General features: G+C 33.5%; 1 protein-coding gene across 2 annotated transcripts in view; it reads left to right on the top strand.

Annotated features, from left to right (window-relative positions):
• LRCH2 (leucine rich repeats and calponin homology domain containing 2) overlaps positions 1-12,155 on the top strand; it is a 129,727-nt gene extending 117,572 nt beyond the window's left edge. For both annotated transcript variants that reach the window (XM_045384520.2, XM_045384519.2), the window contains 5 exons: positions 1,799-1,856; positions 2,615-2,727; positions 2,911-3,048; positions 3,200-3,277; positions 9,445-12,155. In XM_045384520.2, the coding sequence (XP_045240455.2) occupies positions 1,799-1,856; positions 2,615-2,727; positions 2,911-3,048; positions 3,200-3,277; positions 9,445-9,564 (507 nt within the window). In that variant the 3' untranslated portion in view covers positions 9,565-12,155. The remainder of the gene's footprint in view (positions 1-1,798; positions 1,857-2,614; positions 2,728-2,910; positions 3,049-3,199; positions 3,278-9,444) is intronic.
• Positions 12,156-20,607: the final 8,452 nt, after the last annotated feature.

Genomic DNA, 20,607 nt, shown 5'->3' with positions numbered 1-20,607 from the left:
AGGTGATGTTGCTTTTTTAATAGGCTAGGATTCTCTTTGTCTGTTGTTGTGGGTGATCTGCATTACAAAACTTTTAAATGGATTTGGACATTAATTTTGTAAACATGTTTCTAAATTATTTATATGATAGGTAAAATGGTATACATACTTTTAGAAAACGATTTAAATTAAGATATCTTAAAATTAGTCTTTGTCAGATGCTTTTGTAATTCTTTTACTTAAGTTACAAGTATAAGCATATAAGTGACTACTGCCTATTTGCTTGATTTATGATCTTACGATCTGTGCTCACAGGATAGACTATTCATACCAAATTTCTCAAATAACTTAACATTGCCATATGTATATATATATTTTTTTCTTTTCTTTTCTTTTTTTTATTGACACATGATCTCACTCTGTTGCCCAGGCTGGAGTGCAGTGGCACGATCTCAGATCACTGCAACCTCCACCTCCCACATTCAAGCGATTCTTGTGCCTCAGCCTCCCGAGTAGCTGGGACTACAGGCACATGCCACCCTACCTGGCAAATTTTTGTATTTTTAGTAGAGACAGGGTTTCACCATGTTGATCAGGCTGGTCTTGAACTTCTGGCCTCAAGTGATCTACCTGCCTCGGCCTCCCAAAGTGTTGAGATTACAGGTGTGAGTTTTATAATATATTTTTTATTTCATTTGGATCAGTGAAATTTTCATCTAGGAATTCATATTAATGTAACCAAAATAGTGAAGACAAACTGGGAGGCTTGTAGATTTGGATAGGGTGGTGAGTATGTATGTGTTTTGGTAACTCAACTGACGTTTAACTTGAACTGCATATCACATGTTAACAGAAGATTTAGGTAATCTACAGAATTCTGATTGCATTAATTTCATGTGTGAATGGAAAATAGTAAAACCAATTAGTGTAGTGCTTTACTGTTAACAAAGTGCTTGCCTGTATATTTGAACCTAAAAGCAGCCCCATAAAATAGGTATGATTCTCATCATTTTACAGCTGAAGAGATGGGTAACTTTCCCAACTATCTTAGTTAATAAATGGCAGAGAAGTGACTGAAGCTGAGCCCTACTCACTTCACAGAGTTGTTGCACAGGTTAAATAAGGTGCTGCTTAGGTTACATTATTTTATCACTTTACACAATAGTTTCATTTAGTTATCTCATTTCATCTTCACGGTAACCTCATTTGAAAGATGAAGAAACAATCACAGAGAAATTATATGTTGTGCTCAAAACACAGCCTAAGCTTTCTAACTCCCCCTTCAGATTTAATATACTACAAATCTTTCCACAGCAAACCACTGTGTGTGAAACATTTGAAACAATATGTATTCAAATATAAGAGATGATATTTGTCATCTGTCATTCTGCAGTCCCTATACAAATATGTTTGCCTTCCGATTATCTACTGTTAGGTGTTAAGTCCATAGTAGATGCTGAGTAAATACTAAATTCACTTATCTTTTCCTTGACGCTTACTTCATTTTTTGGGAAACTTCAATCTGGTTCTTTCAAAAAGTACGATCTATTTTATACAGTTCACTAATGATTTTCATTTTCTTTCTACTATGAAAGTATTTAAAGCCTGTATAGTTAGCTCAACTAGCAAATATTAGTTGACCTCTTAAAAGTGAAATGTATCAACTTGAATTGAAATGCAAGTTACTTTTCTCTTCACTAATTGTAGGGAAAATAAGTATTTCCCCAAACTGGAATGGATATGAATAAGCACCTTGATTATTTTGAAATAAAAGAAGTTGTATTATTTATTTATTTTTAACCTTTTAACTTTTTTTTAGGAATATGACAGAACTGATGGTTTTTCACACAGTCCCTTTGGCTTGAAGCCTAGATCAGGTAAATAGATATTCTGTAAATAAAATTTATCAGTTATATTTGAAACTAGTTTCCCAGCTTAAATGGGATTGATTCCATAGTTTTAAGTACACATAGATTCTTTCCCCTCTCCTAAAAGCAATTTTCTCTTAATCTTATTTGTCTTTCCAATTCCCATTCCCATTTCTTTCTTCCTCTTTACCTTCAAGCTCCTGAAACCTCAGCTTTTTGCCTTAGATATACCGCAGTCTTATTTCTACTCTACTGTGACTGCTGTTAGAATGACCACTCTGCCAGCAGACCAAACACTGTTTGAAATTATAGCACTCCATTATATTGTGGTTTTATAAAGGGATCTTTTCGCATTTGGCAAGCCCAAAAGAAAATGGATCCATGTTACTTGGCAAGGTATTGAATTACAGTTTTTATTCCTGAATAACTGTATTGACCTTCAAGAATAATTTCCTTTTTTAAAAGATAAAAGGCTGACGTATGTTCAGTAATCATTTTTAACCTGGGCCATAAGTTTCTAACAACGTATGTTTGAATAAGAACATGTATAGGTAGTATAAATCATTAACACTTATCTTCCCTGTTGCTTTCAATTATGCATATAAATAGAGTTCAAATATATTCTTTAAAAATATTTGGAATGTATTAGTAAGTAATAATGTTTTATGTCGTTTTGTATTGATTCTTTTTATCATGCCTCTTTCCCCATCAATAGTTGCTCCTTCCCATTAACTTTGTAACAAGTTAGGAAATTTCTGTTTTTATAGCTTTTAGCCGCTCATCTCGCCAAGAATATGGGGCAGCAGATCCGGGATTTACAATGAGAAGAAAGATGGAACATTTACGGGAAGAGCGAGAGCAAATACGACAACTTCGCAACGTAAGTCAGATTGCTCTTTCAGATCTGCTTTGTGGAAATGGGTTTAACTTGGAAAATTAATAAGGCATATGGATTTTATTTTCAATGCTCCTTAAAATGTTTGGATTATACAACAATTAGTAATATAAACATATAACATGTATGTTTAGATAAAGTATCTGATTTATACCTGTTTCTCTGTAGAATCTTGAATCCAGGTTAAAAGTAATTTTGCCTGATGACATTGGAGCTGCACTGATGGATGGGGTTGTTCTTTGCCATTTAGCCAATCATATAAGGCCACGTTCTGTTGCTAGTATTCATGTACCATCACCAGCAGTGGTAAGTTTTGTTTACAGTTTGTTAGTTCTCTAAAGGAAGATATTGCTTCTTATAATTGTCTTTAAATAATATACCTTAGTGAACGTAGTTTTCAGTTTTGATTAAGTTCCATAGAAAAATGCCTAAAAGTACATTTTTTCCCTTTTTACAGCCCAAACTGAGCATGGCAAAATGTCGAAGAAATGTAGAAAATTTTCTTGATGCTTGTAAAAAGTTGGGTGTCTCACAGGTAATTGTTATTTGTCTAACAACGTGATCACTTAAATTTGAATTTATTACATGCAAACTGGGATTCTTCTTAGAGCAATGAATAATGCTTTCTGAACATGAAAATGAACGCCTTCTCTTGGTACCTTCTCCTAAGCTCCAGCTTTAACTGTAGCAGTTATCTAATGGATGTTTTTAACTGCCTTTAAAGTCATTTATAAAATAGCTACAAATCTGGAAAATCATGCACATCACTGACCAAACGTAACTCAGTGGCCATGTTTACAACTTGGTTGTGATGCCATTGTTACCATCTTTTTTTCTTTCTTTCTTTTTTTTTTTTTTTCCAGAGAACATTTGGACTCCTTTGTAAGTCATTGGATAGATTCTGATTGGAAGATTTGCATTCAGTGTAAACAGCCTTTCAAACTTTATTTAAAATGCAAAATTGGAAATTATAGCAGCATATTATGATAGTATCTGTATTGGGCAAACTTTGAAATTTTTAGGAATTGTCTTACATTTCATGTAATAATTGCACTACTATGCAATTAATCATTAAAGCAGTATTGTAAATATATAAGGAACATGTGTAATCACAATATTGCTTCTTTGTAAAGTGTTATAAACCTAACCTCTACATGAATGACTATGGAGAAAAATGACATTGTTATCAGACCACAATTAAGTTGTTCTTGTTAAGCTGTCTTTTGAACAGTGTCTTAATAATCTGGTCTACAGATCCCATTTTAACCTCTTCCCTCAAGTAAGGAAACATAATTTAATGTGTAGAGAATCAGTGAATTGTTGGATAATTTGGAAATTACATGATGTTCTCTAATTACCTCTTATCTATACTTGATGTAATAGTGGTTTTTTTTGAGACGGAGTCTCACTCTGTTGCCCAGGCTGGAGTAGTGCAGTGGCATGATCTTGGCTCACTGCAACCGCTGCCTCCCGGTTCAAGCAATTTTCCTGCCTCAGCCTCCCAAGTAGCTGAGACTACAGGCACATGCCGCCACACCCAGATAATTTTTTATTTTTAGTAGAGACAGGGTTTCACCATGTTGGCCAGGCTGGTCTTGAACTCCTGACCTCAAGTGATCCACTCGCCTCGGCCTCCCAAACTGCTGGGATTACAGGCGCAAGCCACTGCGCTAGTTGATGTGATGTTTTAAATTTTTAATTCTTTAAAATATTTATTGTTTCTTTTTTCTACTCTCAATCTTCCAATGGGGAAATAGCAAACTTAGCAATGCTTTCTCCAGCCATTACATTATACAGATTTTCCCATTTTGCCATTTTTTCTTTTTTAAAATTAAAAAAAAACCTTGTTTTAGAGATGGAGTCTCACTGTGTTGCCCAGGCTGGACTGGAACTCCTGAGCTCTAGACTTCTATTTCACGAATAACTGGGATTGCAAGCATTCACTACCTCACTAATGTTATGTCATTTCTGTTTTAAGGGTTTTATTTTTAGCTTGAGTGTTTTTCCTCTGACCTCAGAATTGGTAATATATAATAATTTTTAAATTAATTTTCTTTGTTTTAGGATGTTTTCTAATTTTTAACAGCCTTATTGAGTTATTAACATACAATATAGTGCATATAAATAAAGTATACAATTTGATCAGTTTTGACATATGCATACACCATGAAATCACCACCACAGTCAAGATGATGAACATATCTACTGCCCCCAAAATTTCCTCATGTGTCTTTCCAATCCTTCCTTCTCCAGCAACCACTAATCTGCTTTCTGTCATTGTAGATTGTTTGCACTTTCTAGAGTTGTATATAAATGGAATGATACAATATGTATTATATTTTTCTATCTTCTTTCAGTCAGCATAATTATTTTATGACTCGTCAGTGTCATTGCATGTATGAATACACCATTGCTCTTCATTGCTAGATAGTATTTTATTGTATGGATATACCACAGTTTGTTGATCCCTTGACCTGCTGATGGATGTTTGGGTTGTTTCCAGTTTTAGTGGCTACTACAAATAAAGCTGCTGTGAACATTTGTATACAAGTCTTTGTATGGATTTATGCATTCTTTAATTTTTGGTAAATACCTAGCAGTGGAATAACTGGAACATATGGTAGGTGCGTGCTTAACATTTTAAGAAAATACAAAACTCTTCCAAAGTGGTTGTACCGTTTTACATTCCTGTCAGCAGTATGTGAGAGTTCCAGTTCCTCCACATCCTCACTGGCATTCAGTATGATCAGTCTTTTAAAAATTTTAGTCATTGTGATATGTATGTCCTGACTTGCCAGGGCAGTTTTAATTTGCATTTTCCTAAAGACTAATAATGCTGATCATATTTTCAAGGGCTTATTTGCCATCTGTATATCTTCTTTTTGAAGTACTTTGAAGTGTACTTCTTTTTTGAAGTACATATTCTAATCTGAGGTCTATTTTGTATTGGGTTGTTTATTTTCCTATGTTTGAGTTTCAGATTTCTTTACAAATTATGGATAAAGTCCTTTACCAGATTTATAAATATTACATCCAAATCTTTGTCTTATCCTTTCATTGTCCTTAGAGTGTCTTTCAAAGAGCAGGATCTTCAGTTATTGAAATACTATTTATTTTTTTAAATGGGCTGTGCTTTTTGTGTCAAACCTAGGAAATCTTTATATAATCCAAGGCCACAAAGATTTTTTTTCCTATGTTTACTTCTAGAAATTTTATAATCTTGAGTTTTATGTTCATGTCTATGATCAATTTTGAGTTAGTTTTTGTATGTGGTTAAAAAGTATGGATTGAAGTTCTCTTTTTTTAAGCCTGGGATTGGGCATATACATTGACTTTTTTAAGAAAATATTTTTATTGAGATATAATTAAAATGCCATAGCATTCACTGATTTAAAGTGTATAAATGGTTTTTAGTATGATCACAGAGTTCAACAACAGTTACAACAATCTGTTTCAAGTATTTTTGTCACCCCAGAAACAAAGCCCTTACCCATTCGTAGTCCCTCCCCTGTTCTTTCTATGGATTTGCCTACTCTAGACATTACATATAATGAAATCATACAATATGGGGTCTTTAGTGTCTGGCTTCTTTGACTTAGTATAATTTTTCCAAGGTTCATCCATTTGTAGCCTAAATCAGTACTTCATTTCTTTTTATGGCTGAATAGTGTTCTGTTCTAAATACATACCACATGTTGTTTATCCATTCATCAGTTGATAGACATTTGGGTTTTTTTCACTCATTGTTTATTATGAATAATGTTGCTTTGAACATCCGTGAATAAGTTTTTCTTTGAACACCTGTTTTCAGTTCTCTTGGTTGTATACCTAGCAGTGAAATTTTTAGGTTATATGGTAACTCTATGTTTATAATATTTTTTAAGAAACTACCAAAATATGTTGCAAAGTGGCTCCACTATTTTTACATTTCCACCAGCAATATGTGAGGGTTCTAATTTCTTTATATCATCACCAACAATGGTTACTGTCTACCTTTTTGGTTCTAGCTATTTTAGTGTGTGTGTGATGTGATATCTTATTGAGGTTTTGATTTGCATTTTCCTAATAGTTAATGATGTTGAGCATCTTAGCTTGTGCTTATTGATTTGTATATATTCTTTAGAGTAACGTCTATTCAAACCCTGTGTCCATTTCTGAGTTGGATTATTTATCTTTTTTTTTTTGAGTTGTAGTTATGTATTCTGGATACAAATTGCTTATGAGATATATGACTTGGAAATATTTTCTCCCATTCTGCAGGTTGTCTTTTCACTTTCTTGATGGTGTCATTTACAGCACAAAAGTTACTAATTTGATGAAGTATAGTTTATCTCGTTTTTTCTTTTGCTGCTTATGATTTTGATATCATATCTAAGAAAACATTGTGTAATTCAAGGTCACAAAGATTTACATCTGTGTTTTCTTCTAAAAGTTTTATAGTTTTAGGGCTTACCTTTTTGTCTGTGATCCATTTTGAGATCAGTTTTGTGCATGGTATGAGGTACGGATCCAAATTCATTCTTTTACATGTGGATATCCAATTTTCCCAGCACCATTTGTTGATAAGATTCTTCTTTTCCCCATTGAATTGTCTGTCTTAGCATCTTTGTCAAAAATCAGTTGACCATAAACGTAAGGCTTTTTTTCTGGACTCTCAGTTTTTTATGACTAAATTCCTTATTCCAGTATCACACTGTCTTGCTTACTGTAGTTCTGTGATGCATTTTGAAATCAAGAAGTGTGAGTCTTCCAGCTTTGTTCTGTATCAAGGTCGTTTTGGATATACTGGGTCCCTTGCATTTCCATATCAATTTTAGGATTGATTAGCTTGTCAATTTCTGCAAAAAAGCCAGTTGGGATTTTGCTGGGGATACCAAATCTGTAAAATGATTTGAGGAATATTGTCATCTTCACAGTATTTATTCCTGTGATCCATTAACATGAGACATCTTTCCATTTATTTATATCTTTTAATTTTTATTCCAACAATGTTTTGTAGTTTTCAATGTATGAGTCTTTCATTAGATTTGTTAAATTAAATGTTTAGTATTTTATTCTCTTTGGTACTATTATAAATACCATTATTTCCTTAATTCCACTGTCAATTTTTTATTGCTACTTTATAGAAATAGAAGTGATTTTCTTTTATTGATCTTGTATTCTGCAACCTTGCAGAACTCATTTATTAGTTCTAATAGTTTGTGTGTGTGTGTGTGTTTCTGTGCCTTAGGAGTTTCTTTATACAGAATCATGTAATTATTCTTTCAAAGAATTCATCCATTTCATCTAACTTGTCAAACTATTAGTATGAAGTTGTTTATAATGTCTCCTTATTATCATTTTAGTATTTATAGAATATCTTGTGGTGTCACTTCCCTTATTTATGATATTGGTAATTTGTGTATTCTCTCTTTTTTCCTGATTAGCCTAGCTTGAGGTTTATGAATTTTTAAAAAATCTTCTAAATGAACTAACTTTGGGTTTCATTACTTTTTTTATCTATTGTTTTTTGTTTTTTTACTTTATTGTTTTCCTCTCTCATTCTCATTATTTGCACCTTTCTTTTGCCAGTGGTTCAATTTGCTCTTCTTTTTTTAGTTTCTAGAGTAGAGGCTGAAGTCATTGATTTGAAGCCTTTCTTCTTTTCTAGTGTACACTTCAGTGGTTATTTGAATAAATAAGCAAAATATTAAGAGGGCAACAAATATAGCAGTGAAGATGGAGATAAGGCAATAATTTTGAGAACTCTTTGTGGGATACCATCAGTAGTATTTGGAGAATTGGTTATGGGGATAAGGAAGAAAGAGGAAGACTCTTATATTTCACAGGTTTGTCAATGGAAATCGAATAGTGTATTACTCACTAAGACATGGATCACAGAAGGACAAGTTAATTTGGTAAAGTAATTCTGTTGTGGACACATTGATTTTGATATGTCTGTTAGATGTCCATTTGACTGTGTCTAGTTGGATATTTGTATTTGGAGCTCAATAGAGAGATCTTGGAAGGAAATAAAGACTTGGAAGTCATCAGTATGGAAGGGGTAGTTAAAACTGGAAATAGATGAGAATACCAAAAGAGAGGATATAGCGTAAAAGAGAAGAGAGTGAAGACAGAACCCTTGGAAACATTTGGGATGTTAGAAGAGGATCAGTGAGGGCTAATGAATGAAAGCTACTGCACAATTTCTGTCAGAAAAGTTGAAGTAGAAAAAATGGTGTCACAGAAGACAGGGGAGGGGTAAGGTTTCCAGAAAGGCATTAATCAAAAGCATAATATGACTGAGCAGTCAACTAGACATGTGCAACATTTGACATTTAAGATGACATTGGTGATTTTTACTAAAATAGTTTTAGTGGGCATATGCTTTAGGGTTAGATGTGAGATAGCAGTGGCTGAGTAGTGAATGGGAAATGCAAAAGTGGTGACCAACTCTTTTATAAACATTTTCTTTGTAGAGAAAGAGGTACAAGTGTAGAATGACAGCATTTCAAACAAGGCCAACTTCTATAATCTTTTTCTTACTATAAATTAAGAATCTAAAAACATTTTAGATTGCAATATTTATAAGAGAAGACTTAGAATTATGTATTTTTTCTTTATATTTTACAGAAATCATGTTTTTAAAATCAAATTCTGACTTAATGTTATTACATTTCTAAAAAATGAATGTTCAAATACCTTTTGTTTTTTTTTCTCCAGGAAAGACTTTGTTTGCCTCATCATATTTTGGAAGAACGAGGACTTGTGAAAGTTGGTGTCACAGTTCAGGCGCTCCTTGAATTACCAACAACCAAGGCATCTCAGCTTTCTATGGCTTGATATAACATTTAAAAGATTTAAGTGTATAGTTTCATTTATTTGCAGTGATTTCAAATATTTCAAATTCATGAATAAGAGTATTCCATCAGAAATAGTTTGCCTTAGGTCACGCCTTAGGATTTTAAAAAAATTACGTTGAAACATCAGACTTAAACATTGAATTGCCCAAACTTCTTTTGGGTTAAAACTGGATTAATTTAATAAGAGTATTTGATAAACTCAAATTCTCTTTTTACTAAATCAGTTGATAATCTTGATTATTTTTCAGAAAGCAGACTGATACTAAATTTAAAATGTAGTTTCAATTTAATAATCACGTTAGGTTTAATTTTTTTACATCATAGCATACTAGTAAACATCTGGATAAAGGTAATTGTTTTTTAGCAATTTAGAGCAATTCTATATTTGAGTTATTTAATACACTTCTAATTCTAATTTATACACAATTTCTTCAATCTTTGGTCTTAGTTTTCTAGAAAAAAAGGCGTAGAAGAAACAATTCTGGCTTTATATTAAATTCTTTTAGTATTATAGGTTGGTGCCAAAATATTTTCAGTTGTACTGTAGATTGTTTACATGTGAAGTGCCTGTGTAATTGATGACTCTTATATAGTCTTAAGCATTTTTGCAATTTTTTAGATGTATTTAAATAGAGTCAATGGAACTTTAAAATATTTTAGTAGATTTTGTAGGGTCAGTAATATGTGAGGATTTAAATGAGCCTCACATTGTGACATTTGTGATTTTTTAGTTAGTCCATTGCAGTTTCCCTTAAATTGGTTATTTCATGTTGTCAAAAATACCAATGTTAATATGGTTAATTTATGATATTTAATTTTGTGAAACTTAATCATCTTTTAAAATGTATTATTTGAAGAGTATTTTATTTCTGTATTGAAAATGTTACACAAAGCAGTAAAGTTTTTGAGAACTAGTGGAGTACTAATTATCAAGGACATTTTGATAAAACTGCCAAAGTTTGGGTTTATATCTTGCCTTTGAGCAGCATTATATCAGTGCTGCCTTTAGCTATATTCAGAGAGCAGCAATTGAGGAATAGCCTTTTACTCAAAATCTGGCCATTTGTGAATCCTGTAAACCTTGTGATCTTCAATTACTTTGATGTTAAATTAAATACAGACTCTTCTATAAATATTTTCATGAGATACTATGTTACACAAAGTCCTTGTTTAACTTACATATGGGTAAATTTACATTGGTGGTATTACAGGAATTTTTCAAAAACATTACTGTAATGAATAACTGAGTTTCCTATAGAAAAATCTTAATAATTACTTTTGTAGTAACCAAGCAAGCATCATATCTTAAGTATGTGATCATTTGTACTTCTTACCTCTTAATATGGATGCAAGTTATTAAAACTGTTGGCCTGGGTATTTCAAAGGGTATATATAAACGGTAAAAACTAGTATGCCAAATGGTATAGGAACAAATGTACTTTTTTTGATCAGTTGGCATGAAGCCATAGAATTAAATTTTGGCTTTAGAAATCAGATGTGTTCATTACATTCCCCAAGGGTCAAATTGGAGCTTTTAAAGAATTAAAGCTTCTATAACTGTATGGTTTAAGAATTAAAGTATTAGTAATTTATTAAATATTTGAGCTTATTAGTTGTTAATTTTTTAGTTGGATTAAAAAAAAAACTCACACATTCTCCCTAGTAAAAACTTGGGTAATATATGTAAGAAATGGCAAATAAATACCTTAGTTAATGACTTTTTATGTAGAAATTTGACAGCATTACAAATTAAGTGACCATTTAAAACACAGCAATCATTCATACTGCTTTCATAGGTGTTATGATAGTCTCTGATTAATCAATCTAGTGTTAATTATTTTACAAGTGTTGTCCTGTTTCATATCTTTGAAGTAGTAGTGAAATTGTAGGCCATTTTCTTATTGCATTTCACTTACTTGTCAGTTAATTATTCCTTTAAAAAGAAAATACAGCAGAACCTCACTGTAGCATTCTTTACTGCAAAGCAAAATTCAATTTAAGATGGGCTTATCTGAGGTCCATATCATGGCAGTTCATTACTCTTGTGCCAAATGGCAACACCACCTCTAAAGCAGTTTCACAGCATAGTCCCCTACAACGTTATACCAAGGCTCTGATGTATTTCTTTTAGTAGTTTCTAAGTGTAAAATTTATTCTAAATGTTTTTATGGCTATTATCTATTTCATCAGTTATTGAATTAAGAATGATTTTCATTACTTGAGTGGGATTTGTGATTTTATGACAGTTAAATAATCAAAAATATTTTATTAGGCCCCCAAAATTTAATAGATAGCTATTTCTGTTACATTTTATTACTGTATGGCACAAGAAAGAAGTGACATTGGGTATGTTAGAAATGAAATAAGTAAAAATGCATTACCATTTGTTTAATAATTATCTTTACAGAATGCTAGTTTAATGACTTTTTTAACTGAATTTTTTGAATAAATCAGAAATGTTTGTATTTGTCACAGATCTATCATAATTGATTTTCTGATGCATTTAAAAATAAATGGAACACTTAAATGTATATTACCGATGCAAACTGTGGATAAAGTTGAAAGACAAAATTTTAAGTCTGGGATTTCTTTTTTCCCTCTCTACCTCCTTTCTTACCATCATATCATCCATTTTCTGTCAGCATTTGATAGATGGTGTCTGTGTTCCCTAGTATAGAAAAATAGCCAGACTTAGAATATTCAAAGTAAGTGGTTTAAAGGTCCAGATTCACTTTATATTGTGAAAGGAAAATAAATCTTGGGGCCCCAACATCACTAAGCTAAAGGGAAAGGTCAAGCTGGGAACTGCTTAGGGGAAACCTACCTCCAGTTCTATTCAAAGTCACCACTGTGCTCACTGAGATAAATGCCTATCTGATTGCCTCCTATGGAGAGGCTAATCAGAAACTTAAGAGAATGCAGCCATTTGTATCTTATCTACCCATGACCTGGAAGCCCCCTCCCCGCTTCCAGTTTTCCCGCCTTTCCGGACTGAAATAATGTTTGTCTTACATATGTTGATTGATGTCTTGTGTCTCCCCAAAATGTCTAAAACCAAGCTGTGCTCTGACCACCTTGGCCACATGTCCTCAGGACTGCCTGAGGCTGTGTCGCAGGCACCATCCTCAACCTTGGCAAAATAAGCTTTCTAAATTAACCGAGACCTGTCTCAGATATTCAGGGTTCACATTTGGTAACCATGAAGGGATTCTGAGTGGAGGTACCCCTGACCTTTGACAAATCTCTTATTGGTACTTGGTACCAACATGAGCTAACCATATGGCTCAAACCCATAAGGCAATTTGTTGAGGTCTGGGAGCACCCCCTCCAGAGAATCCCTGATCTCCCAAAATCTGGTCGAAATCTAAAGTTTGTTTTGCTGTATGATTCCCTTTTTTGGAGTTTTACTTGCTCCCAACAAGGAAGGCAAGATTTCCTGCTTCCAGGACAATGGAAAGCAGGTAATCCTTTATGGAGTCTGAGCTTGCTCCCAACAGAGAAGATAGGTTTGAGTTTTTTCCTGCTTTTAGGATGGTAGAGCGCATTGTTCAGCCTGAGACCCATCTCTAGGTAAGTAACTGAATTGGGGTTTTGATTTGACTAAAATTAACAACCAGCTGGTTTTAATTTCTCCTTACCATTAGAGTGCTCAGTGATCATATCGTTGGGTTTTTTTTTGCTGTTGGTTGTTCCTGTCTTTCCCCCATCAGATTTGACCATCTCTACCTGATTTCGTCAAATCCGAGTGAGAATTCCAAATTATGGGTAAGATAGCCTCTCTAATTTGTCCAAAATTCCTTGCAGCTGCAAAAGGGGAAAAAAACAAAACCAAAAACCGTGCACTTGGTTTCTGTATTTGCTTCCTGTCTTGAAAAACAAACATTCTTTCATTTACTTTTCTTCCACCCTATTTTTTGCCATTTGCAGTACCAAAAAAAAAAAAAAAAAAAAAAAAAAAAATCTAGAGGAGGCTTCTAATAACTTGAACCCCTTTAAAAAATTCAGAACAAAGGTATCACTCATCCCTTTTGGGGTGTTCTGTGTTGTCAACCTTGGCAAAACAAACTGTCTAAATTAACTGAGACCTGTCTCAAGTATTAGGGGTTCACAATATGTCATTTTCAGTAGGTAATATTTTCCTTAAATAACAATAATTTTTTATGATATCCTCACCAAATAATATTGCCTTTATGTAAGATAAACTATATAGCATAAATATAAGAGAACTTTTTTGTTTTTTGTTTTTTTTAGACAGAGCCTTGCCCTGTCACCGAGGCTGGGGTGTAGTGGTGTGATTTCAGCTCACTGCAACCTCCACCTCCCCAGCTCAAGCGATTCTCATGCCTCAGCCTCTTGAGTAGCTGGGACTATAGGCACGCACCACCACACCCAGCTGATTTTTGTAGTTTTAGTTGAGATGGGGTTTTGCCATGTTGGCCAGGCTGATCTCGAACACCCGGTCTCAAGTTATGCACCCACCTTGGCTTCTGAAAGTGCTGGGATTACAAGTGTGAGCCAACGCACCCAGCCAGTATAAGAGAACTTTATGTTAAATAAATGTAGAATAGGTAAAACTGTGATTTTTTTTTTTTTTTTTTTGAGACAGAGTCTTGTGCTGTCGCCCAGGCTGGAATGCAGTGGAGTGATCTTGGCTCACTGCAACCTCCACCTCCTGAGTTCAAGCAATTCTTCTGCCTCAGCCTCCCTAGTAGCTCGAACCACAGGCGTACACCACCACACCAGCTGGTATTTGTATTTTTAGTAGAGATGGGGTTGGCCAGGCTGGTCTCAAACTCCTGACCTCAGGTGATCTGCCCACTTTGGCCTCCCAAAGTGCTGGGATTACAAGTGTGAGTCACCACGCCCAGCCAATTGTGATTAATTTTAGTGTAGTTTTAGTGAAAGGTGTATTATTGAATTGCCCTTAAGCTATATGATTAAAAATTAATCTTTCTTTTTTCAGGTAAATTTAATATTTTAAAAATCCACATATTTTATTAAAATTAATTTGTAATTGTGATTTACCCTACAAGTAGAAAGTCATCCAGGTAAATGTTATTGAAGATAATATTATTCGCTGTTTTATAGTTACTCATCCTAAACTTTCAGATTTAAACAAGTACTTAAGTAAGTAAATATTCGGTGTAAGTTTTTTGAAAACGATTCTAAGTTTATCACAGAATTTTGAATTATCTTTAGATAATCGTACTAAACTTGTTTCCTCCTTCAGTAAATCTACAGTTTTGGTACACTACATGGAATGGTCCTAGAATTCTCAGGAACCTATGTCACTATCCAGAGCACTCCAGGGTACTGATATATTACTGTATATTAGATTCATGTGGAAATGCCCAGATATATTCTGGAATTGGTAAATTGGAAAATATCAATGTCATCTATTTCTTAAGGCATAAACTTCTCTAATCCTGTATTTCAAAACATGAAAAATATCCTTATGCTTACAGTGTTTAAATAACTTAGAATTTCCACAGTTGTGTGTGTGTGTGTGTGTGTGTGTGTGTGTGTGTGTGTGTGTGTGTTTCATGTAAGGCTCCAGTTATTTTAGCAAAAAAGAATCTTATTGCATTTGCATTGGAAAGCCAGAGTTTAGAAGTTATGAGAATTCTTACATAAAGAGTTTAGGATGGAAGGTTGGTGACTGAATAATTTGAGTTACCAAAGTAAAAACAGAAGTTTCTTTAAAATGTGGTCATTTTAAAATTTAAGTTATTGCATAATATTTTCCTCATTTCTTGGATACTTTATTTTGAGTACCCTGCCATTTATGGTTAGAGAAAAATAAATTTATTTTTACTCTAGTCCATTGATATGTATCAATGAATTATCTACCTAACTAGGTGAGAAATGTATTGGGTATGTATATATGTAAATGATAAATAGAAATAGATTTTTCAATAGCGAATTGAATGTTAGAAAACTTCAGATATTCATTTCCAATTCAAATAAACACAAAGTGATCCTGTATAATTTATGAAGTAGTAATTAAAATAATACCTTAGGGCAGTGATTCTTAAACTTTGGATTTTAGGAAATCCATATGAATCAATATGGATCACCTAAGGATTTTGTTAACGAAGTACAGATTGATTCAATAGGTCATGTGTGGCGTCTGAGATTCTGCGTTTCTAACAAGCTTCCAAGTGATGCTGGTCCAATAGCCAACTTGAATAATAAAGCCCTATAGTCGTTCAAGTGCTGTAGTAATATCAATTTACTGTACGCTAGTATAGTAGTTTGATATTTTAAGAGATGTTTCAAGATCTTAACATTTTAAATTCTATTCTGAAATGTGTTCTACTTTATTAAGGGCTTTGGGATTTTCTTTATGGTTTAAAAAGGTATACTTTGTGTTGTGATTAGTACTATCTCAAATTTTCATTTCTGAAAAATCATTTTAAACACACACAGCTGTATAATTTTCAAGATAAATTAAACTAGTCACAGGTATGTGTGATTATAAAATGGTCATATATATCTAAACAAGTTAAATTAACAAATATTAAAGCAAAAAGATGTCATCCTTCTTTTGTGGAGCACTTAGAAAACTACATGAATTTTTTTATAGTCTTGAGATCAGTCCATTTTCTTGCTATCCTTGCTTTTAAGTTGAACACATAATCATTTTTTCAGGATAGCATGTTAAATATAGACCATATACAAATAAACTAATACATATTTAACATAATAGTTATGTTTTGTGATCAGAGCTTAATTTTGAGATAAAGATAAATTTCTCCCCTTCACAAAACAAATGAGAAACGCTATTTCCTTCATTTAAAACATTTGGAATCATTTTACTCATTTTAATAGCCTTACAAAAGTTGTGGATACATTGCTAGTTAGAAAACAAATCAAGATTGAAGTTAGCCTGAAATGCCAAAGGCAGTCAAATGCCTTTCATGGCAAGATATGACTCATGTACTTTGACAATAAATGGAAATATTAATAATTAAATATGAAAGGGAAGAGCACAGACATGTGCAACATTGAACTAGAACCTTTTTCTATAATTGAGTTATAAATAATAAAACATTATGTATGTCTGTCATTTATTATCTTTAACATCTAAGATTAACAACTGAGTAGAAATGAATATTATGCTGTAGCTTAAATTTTAAAATCCCACATACTTGGATATAATCATGGTTAGTAGTGAATAAAATATATTTACAAATATACGTTTTAACATATGGGCATAATTTTTAGGTATTTTGTACCACAGTTTTTCATTGTGAAAGATAAAGAAGAGCTTATGATACTTCTAGTATAATCGTAAAAAATTAAAACCATAAAAGAATTACAGAATTTGGGTATTGCCATATTTTCATTCTTCAGGCTAGGAAACTAAGGCCCAGAAATATGATTTGAACAATTATTTAAGGACTGAACTTTTTTGTAACCATCCCTGGATCATTTACCTACTCTACTAAAACTTAACTTTGTATGTATGATTTTTGTTTTTTACAAATCTTTGAAGCTTTTATGTATGACCATTTGTTTGCAATATGTAACATTATTATACTGTGAAAAAATAATTCTGAATTAGTTAATTTGAAACACTGTTTTCAGCTCTTACTACATACCAGGTATTGGTACTGCAGGCCTTGTGGGTATGGCGATGAATAGAAAATGGTCTTTTTTTTTGAGAGCTTTATAAAGGAATTCAGTTGCTGGTTTCTGACTGTTGCATTAAAATAGATGAACATTTATAATATTAAATTTTGTTATTGAAATTTATCATTGGCCAGGCACGGTGGCTCATACCTGTAATCCCAGCACTTGGGGAGGCTGAGGCAGGCAGATCACTTGAGCCCAGGACTTCAAGGCCAGCCTGGGCAACGTGGTGAAACTCCTTCTTCACAAAAAAGACAAAAATTAGCCTGGTGTGGTGGTGCCCATCTGTGGTCTCAGCTACTTGGAAGGCTGAGGTGGGAAGATATCTTATCCCAGGGAGATTGAGGCTGTAGTGAGCTGTGATTACAGAGTGAGACCTGTCCCAAAAAAGAAAAGAAGACATTTATTATTCTTAATTCTTATGTTTTACAAGCAATTTTTAAAGTTTACTTCTCAGTAGTAAACATTGCAATTGAATATTTATTGCCGCTAGTTGGTTCTAACAGTTGTTTTTTTGAAAAATAATTTTACATGTTTATTTTTTCCCATTTCATTTTTTCTCTAGCTTTATTGAAGTATAATTGACAAAAATTGTATATATTTAAGCTATATAACCTGATGTTTGATGTATGTGTACATCATGAAATGATAACTCTTATCAAGCTAATGAACATGTCCTTCACCTCAAAGTATTACCTTTCTTTTTTGGTGGTGAAACATTTACGATCTACCCTGTTGGCAAATTTAAAGTATACAATATAATATTACTAACTATAGTCACCATGCTGTTCATTAGATATCTAGAACTTATTCATGCTGCATAGCTAAAACTTTATATCCTTTGACCCATTTCCCCCAGCCCCAAACCCTGGAAAAACTGTGTCTGTTAAGGTGCTATAGCAGAATACCATATAACTTTTGTAGCTTATAAATAACAGAATTTTATTTTTCACAGTTTTGGAGGTAGAGAAATCCAAGATCAGGGCACAGGCAGACTTTGTGTCTGGTAAGGGCCCACTTTTTGGTTAATAGATGGTGCTTTCTCATTGTGTCCTCACATGGCAGAAGGGGCAATCAAGCTCCCTTAGGCCTCCTAAGGGCACAAATGCCATTCATGAGGGTTCCATCATTTTTTAAAATTTAATTTAATTTAATTTTAAGTTCTGGGGTACATGTACAGGACGTTCAGGTTTGTTACATAGGTAAATGTGTGCCATGGTTGTTTGCTGCACCTATCAACCCATCACCTAGATATTAGGCCCCACATGCAGTAGCTGTTTATCCTGATGTTCTCCCTCCCCACTCTGTACCTCCAGAGAGGCCCCAGTATATGTTATTCCCCTCCCTGTGTCCATTTGTTCTCATTGTTCAGCTTCCACTTACAAGCAAGAACATGTGGTGGTTGGTTTTCTGTTCCTGTGTTTGTTTGCTGAGGATATTGGCTTCCAGTTCCATCCATGTCCCTGCAAAGGACATGATATCGTTCTGTTTTATGGCTGCAAGGTATTCCATGGTGTACATGTACCACATTTTCTTTATCCAGTCTATCATTGATAGGAATTTGGGTTGATTCCATGTCTTTGCTATTGTGAATAGTGCTACAATGAACATATGCATGCATGTGTCTTTATAATAGAATGATTTATATTCCTTTGGGTATATACCCAATAATGGGACTGCTAGGTCAAATGATATTTCTGGTTCTAGGTCTTTGAGGAATCATGTCACTGTTTTCCACAATGATTGAACTAATTTGCCTTCCCACCAACAGTGTAAAAGTGTTCCTGTTTCTCCACAATCTTGCCAACAATCTGTTGTTTCTTGACTTTTTCATAATTGCCATTCTTGCTGGCACAAGAGGGTATCTCATTGTTTTTGATTTGTGTTTCTCTAATGATCAATGAAGTTGAACTTTTTCTTAATATGTTTCTTGGCCACATAAATGTCCTTTTGAGAAGCGTCTGTTCATATCCATTGCCCACTTTTTAATGGGGTTGTTTCTTTTTTTCTTGTAAATTTGTTTAAGTTCCTTGTAGATTCTGGATATTAGATCTTTGTCAGATGGATAGATTGCAAAAATTTTCTCCTATTCTGTAGGTTGTCTGTTCACTCTGATGATAGTTTATTTTGCTGTGCAGAAGCTCTTTAGTTTATTAGATCCCATTTGTGAATTTTTGCTTTTGTTGCAATTGCCTTTGATGTTTTCATCATGAAATCTTTGCCTGTGCCTATGTCCTGAATACTATTGCCTAGATTTTCTTCTAGGGTTTTCCTAGTTTTGGGATGTACATTTAAGTCTTTAATTCATCTTGAGTTAATTTTTGTATAAGGTGTAAGGAAAGAGTCTAGTTGCAATTTTAGGCATATGGCTAGCCAGTTTTCCCAGCACCATTTATTAAATAGGGAATCCTTTCCCCATTGCTTGTTTATGTCAGCTTTGTTGAAGATCAGATAGTTGTAGGTGTGCAGTCTTATTTCTGAAATCTCTATTCTGTTCCATTGGTCTATGTGTCTGTTTTTGTACCAGTACCATGCTGTTTTGGTTACTGTAGCCTTGTAGTATAGTTTGAAGTCAAGTAGCGTGTTGCCTCCAGCTTTGTTCTTTTTCCTTAGGATTGTCTTAGCTATATGGGCTCTCTTTTGGTTCCATATTAATTTTAAAGTAGTTTTTTTTCTAATTCTTTGAAGAGTTTCAATGGCAGTTTAATGGGAATACCAATTAATCTATAAATTACTTTGGGCAGTATGGCCATTTTCACAGTATTTCTTCTTCCTATCCATGAGTATGGAATGTTTTCCCATTTGTTTGTGTTCTCTGATTTCCTTGAGCAGTGGTTTGTAGTTCTCTTTGAAGAGGTCCTTCACTTCCCTTGTTAGCTGTATTCCTAGGTATTTTATTCTCTTTGTAGCAATTGTGAATGGGAGTTCATTCATGATTTGGCTCTCTGCTTGTCTATTGTTGGTATATAGGAATGCTTGTGAATTTTGCACATTGATTTTGTTTCCGGAGGCTTTGCTGAAGTTGCTTATCATCTTAAGAAGCTTTTGGGCTGAGCCAATAGGATTTTCTAAATATAGGATCATGTCATCTGCAAAAAGAGACAGTTTGACTTCCTCTCTTTCTATTTGAATACCTTTTATTTATTTTTCTTGCCTGATTTCCCTGACAGAACTTCTAATACTGTGTTGAATAGGAGTGGTGAGAGAGACCATCCTTGTTTTGTGTGGATTTTCAAGGGAAATGCTTCCAGCTTTTGCCCATTCAGTATGATATTAACTGTGGCTTTGTGATAAATGGCTCTTATTATTTTGAGGTATGTTCCATCAATACTTAGTTTATGGAGTTTTTTTATGTGAAGGGATGGTTAATTTTATCTGAGGACTTTTC

Source organism: Macaca fascicularis, chromosome X (genome assembly GCF_037993035.2).
Source record: "Macaca fascicularis isolate 582-1 chromosome X, T2T-MFA8v1.1".
Lineage (NCBI taxonomy): Eukaryota > Metazoa > Chordata > Mammalia > Primates > Cercopithecidae > Macaca > Macaca fascicularis.
Note: the sequence above shows the minus strand (reverse complement) of the source record. Positions and strands in the feature narration are given on the sequence as shown.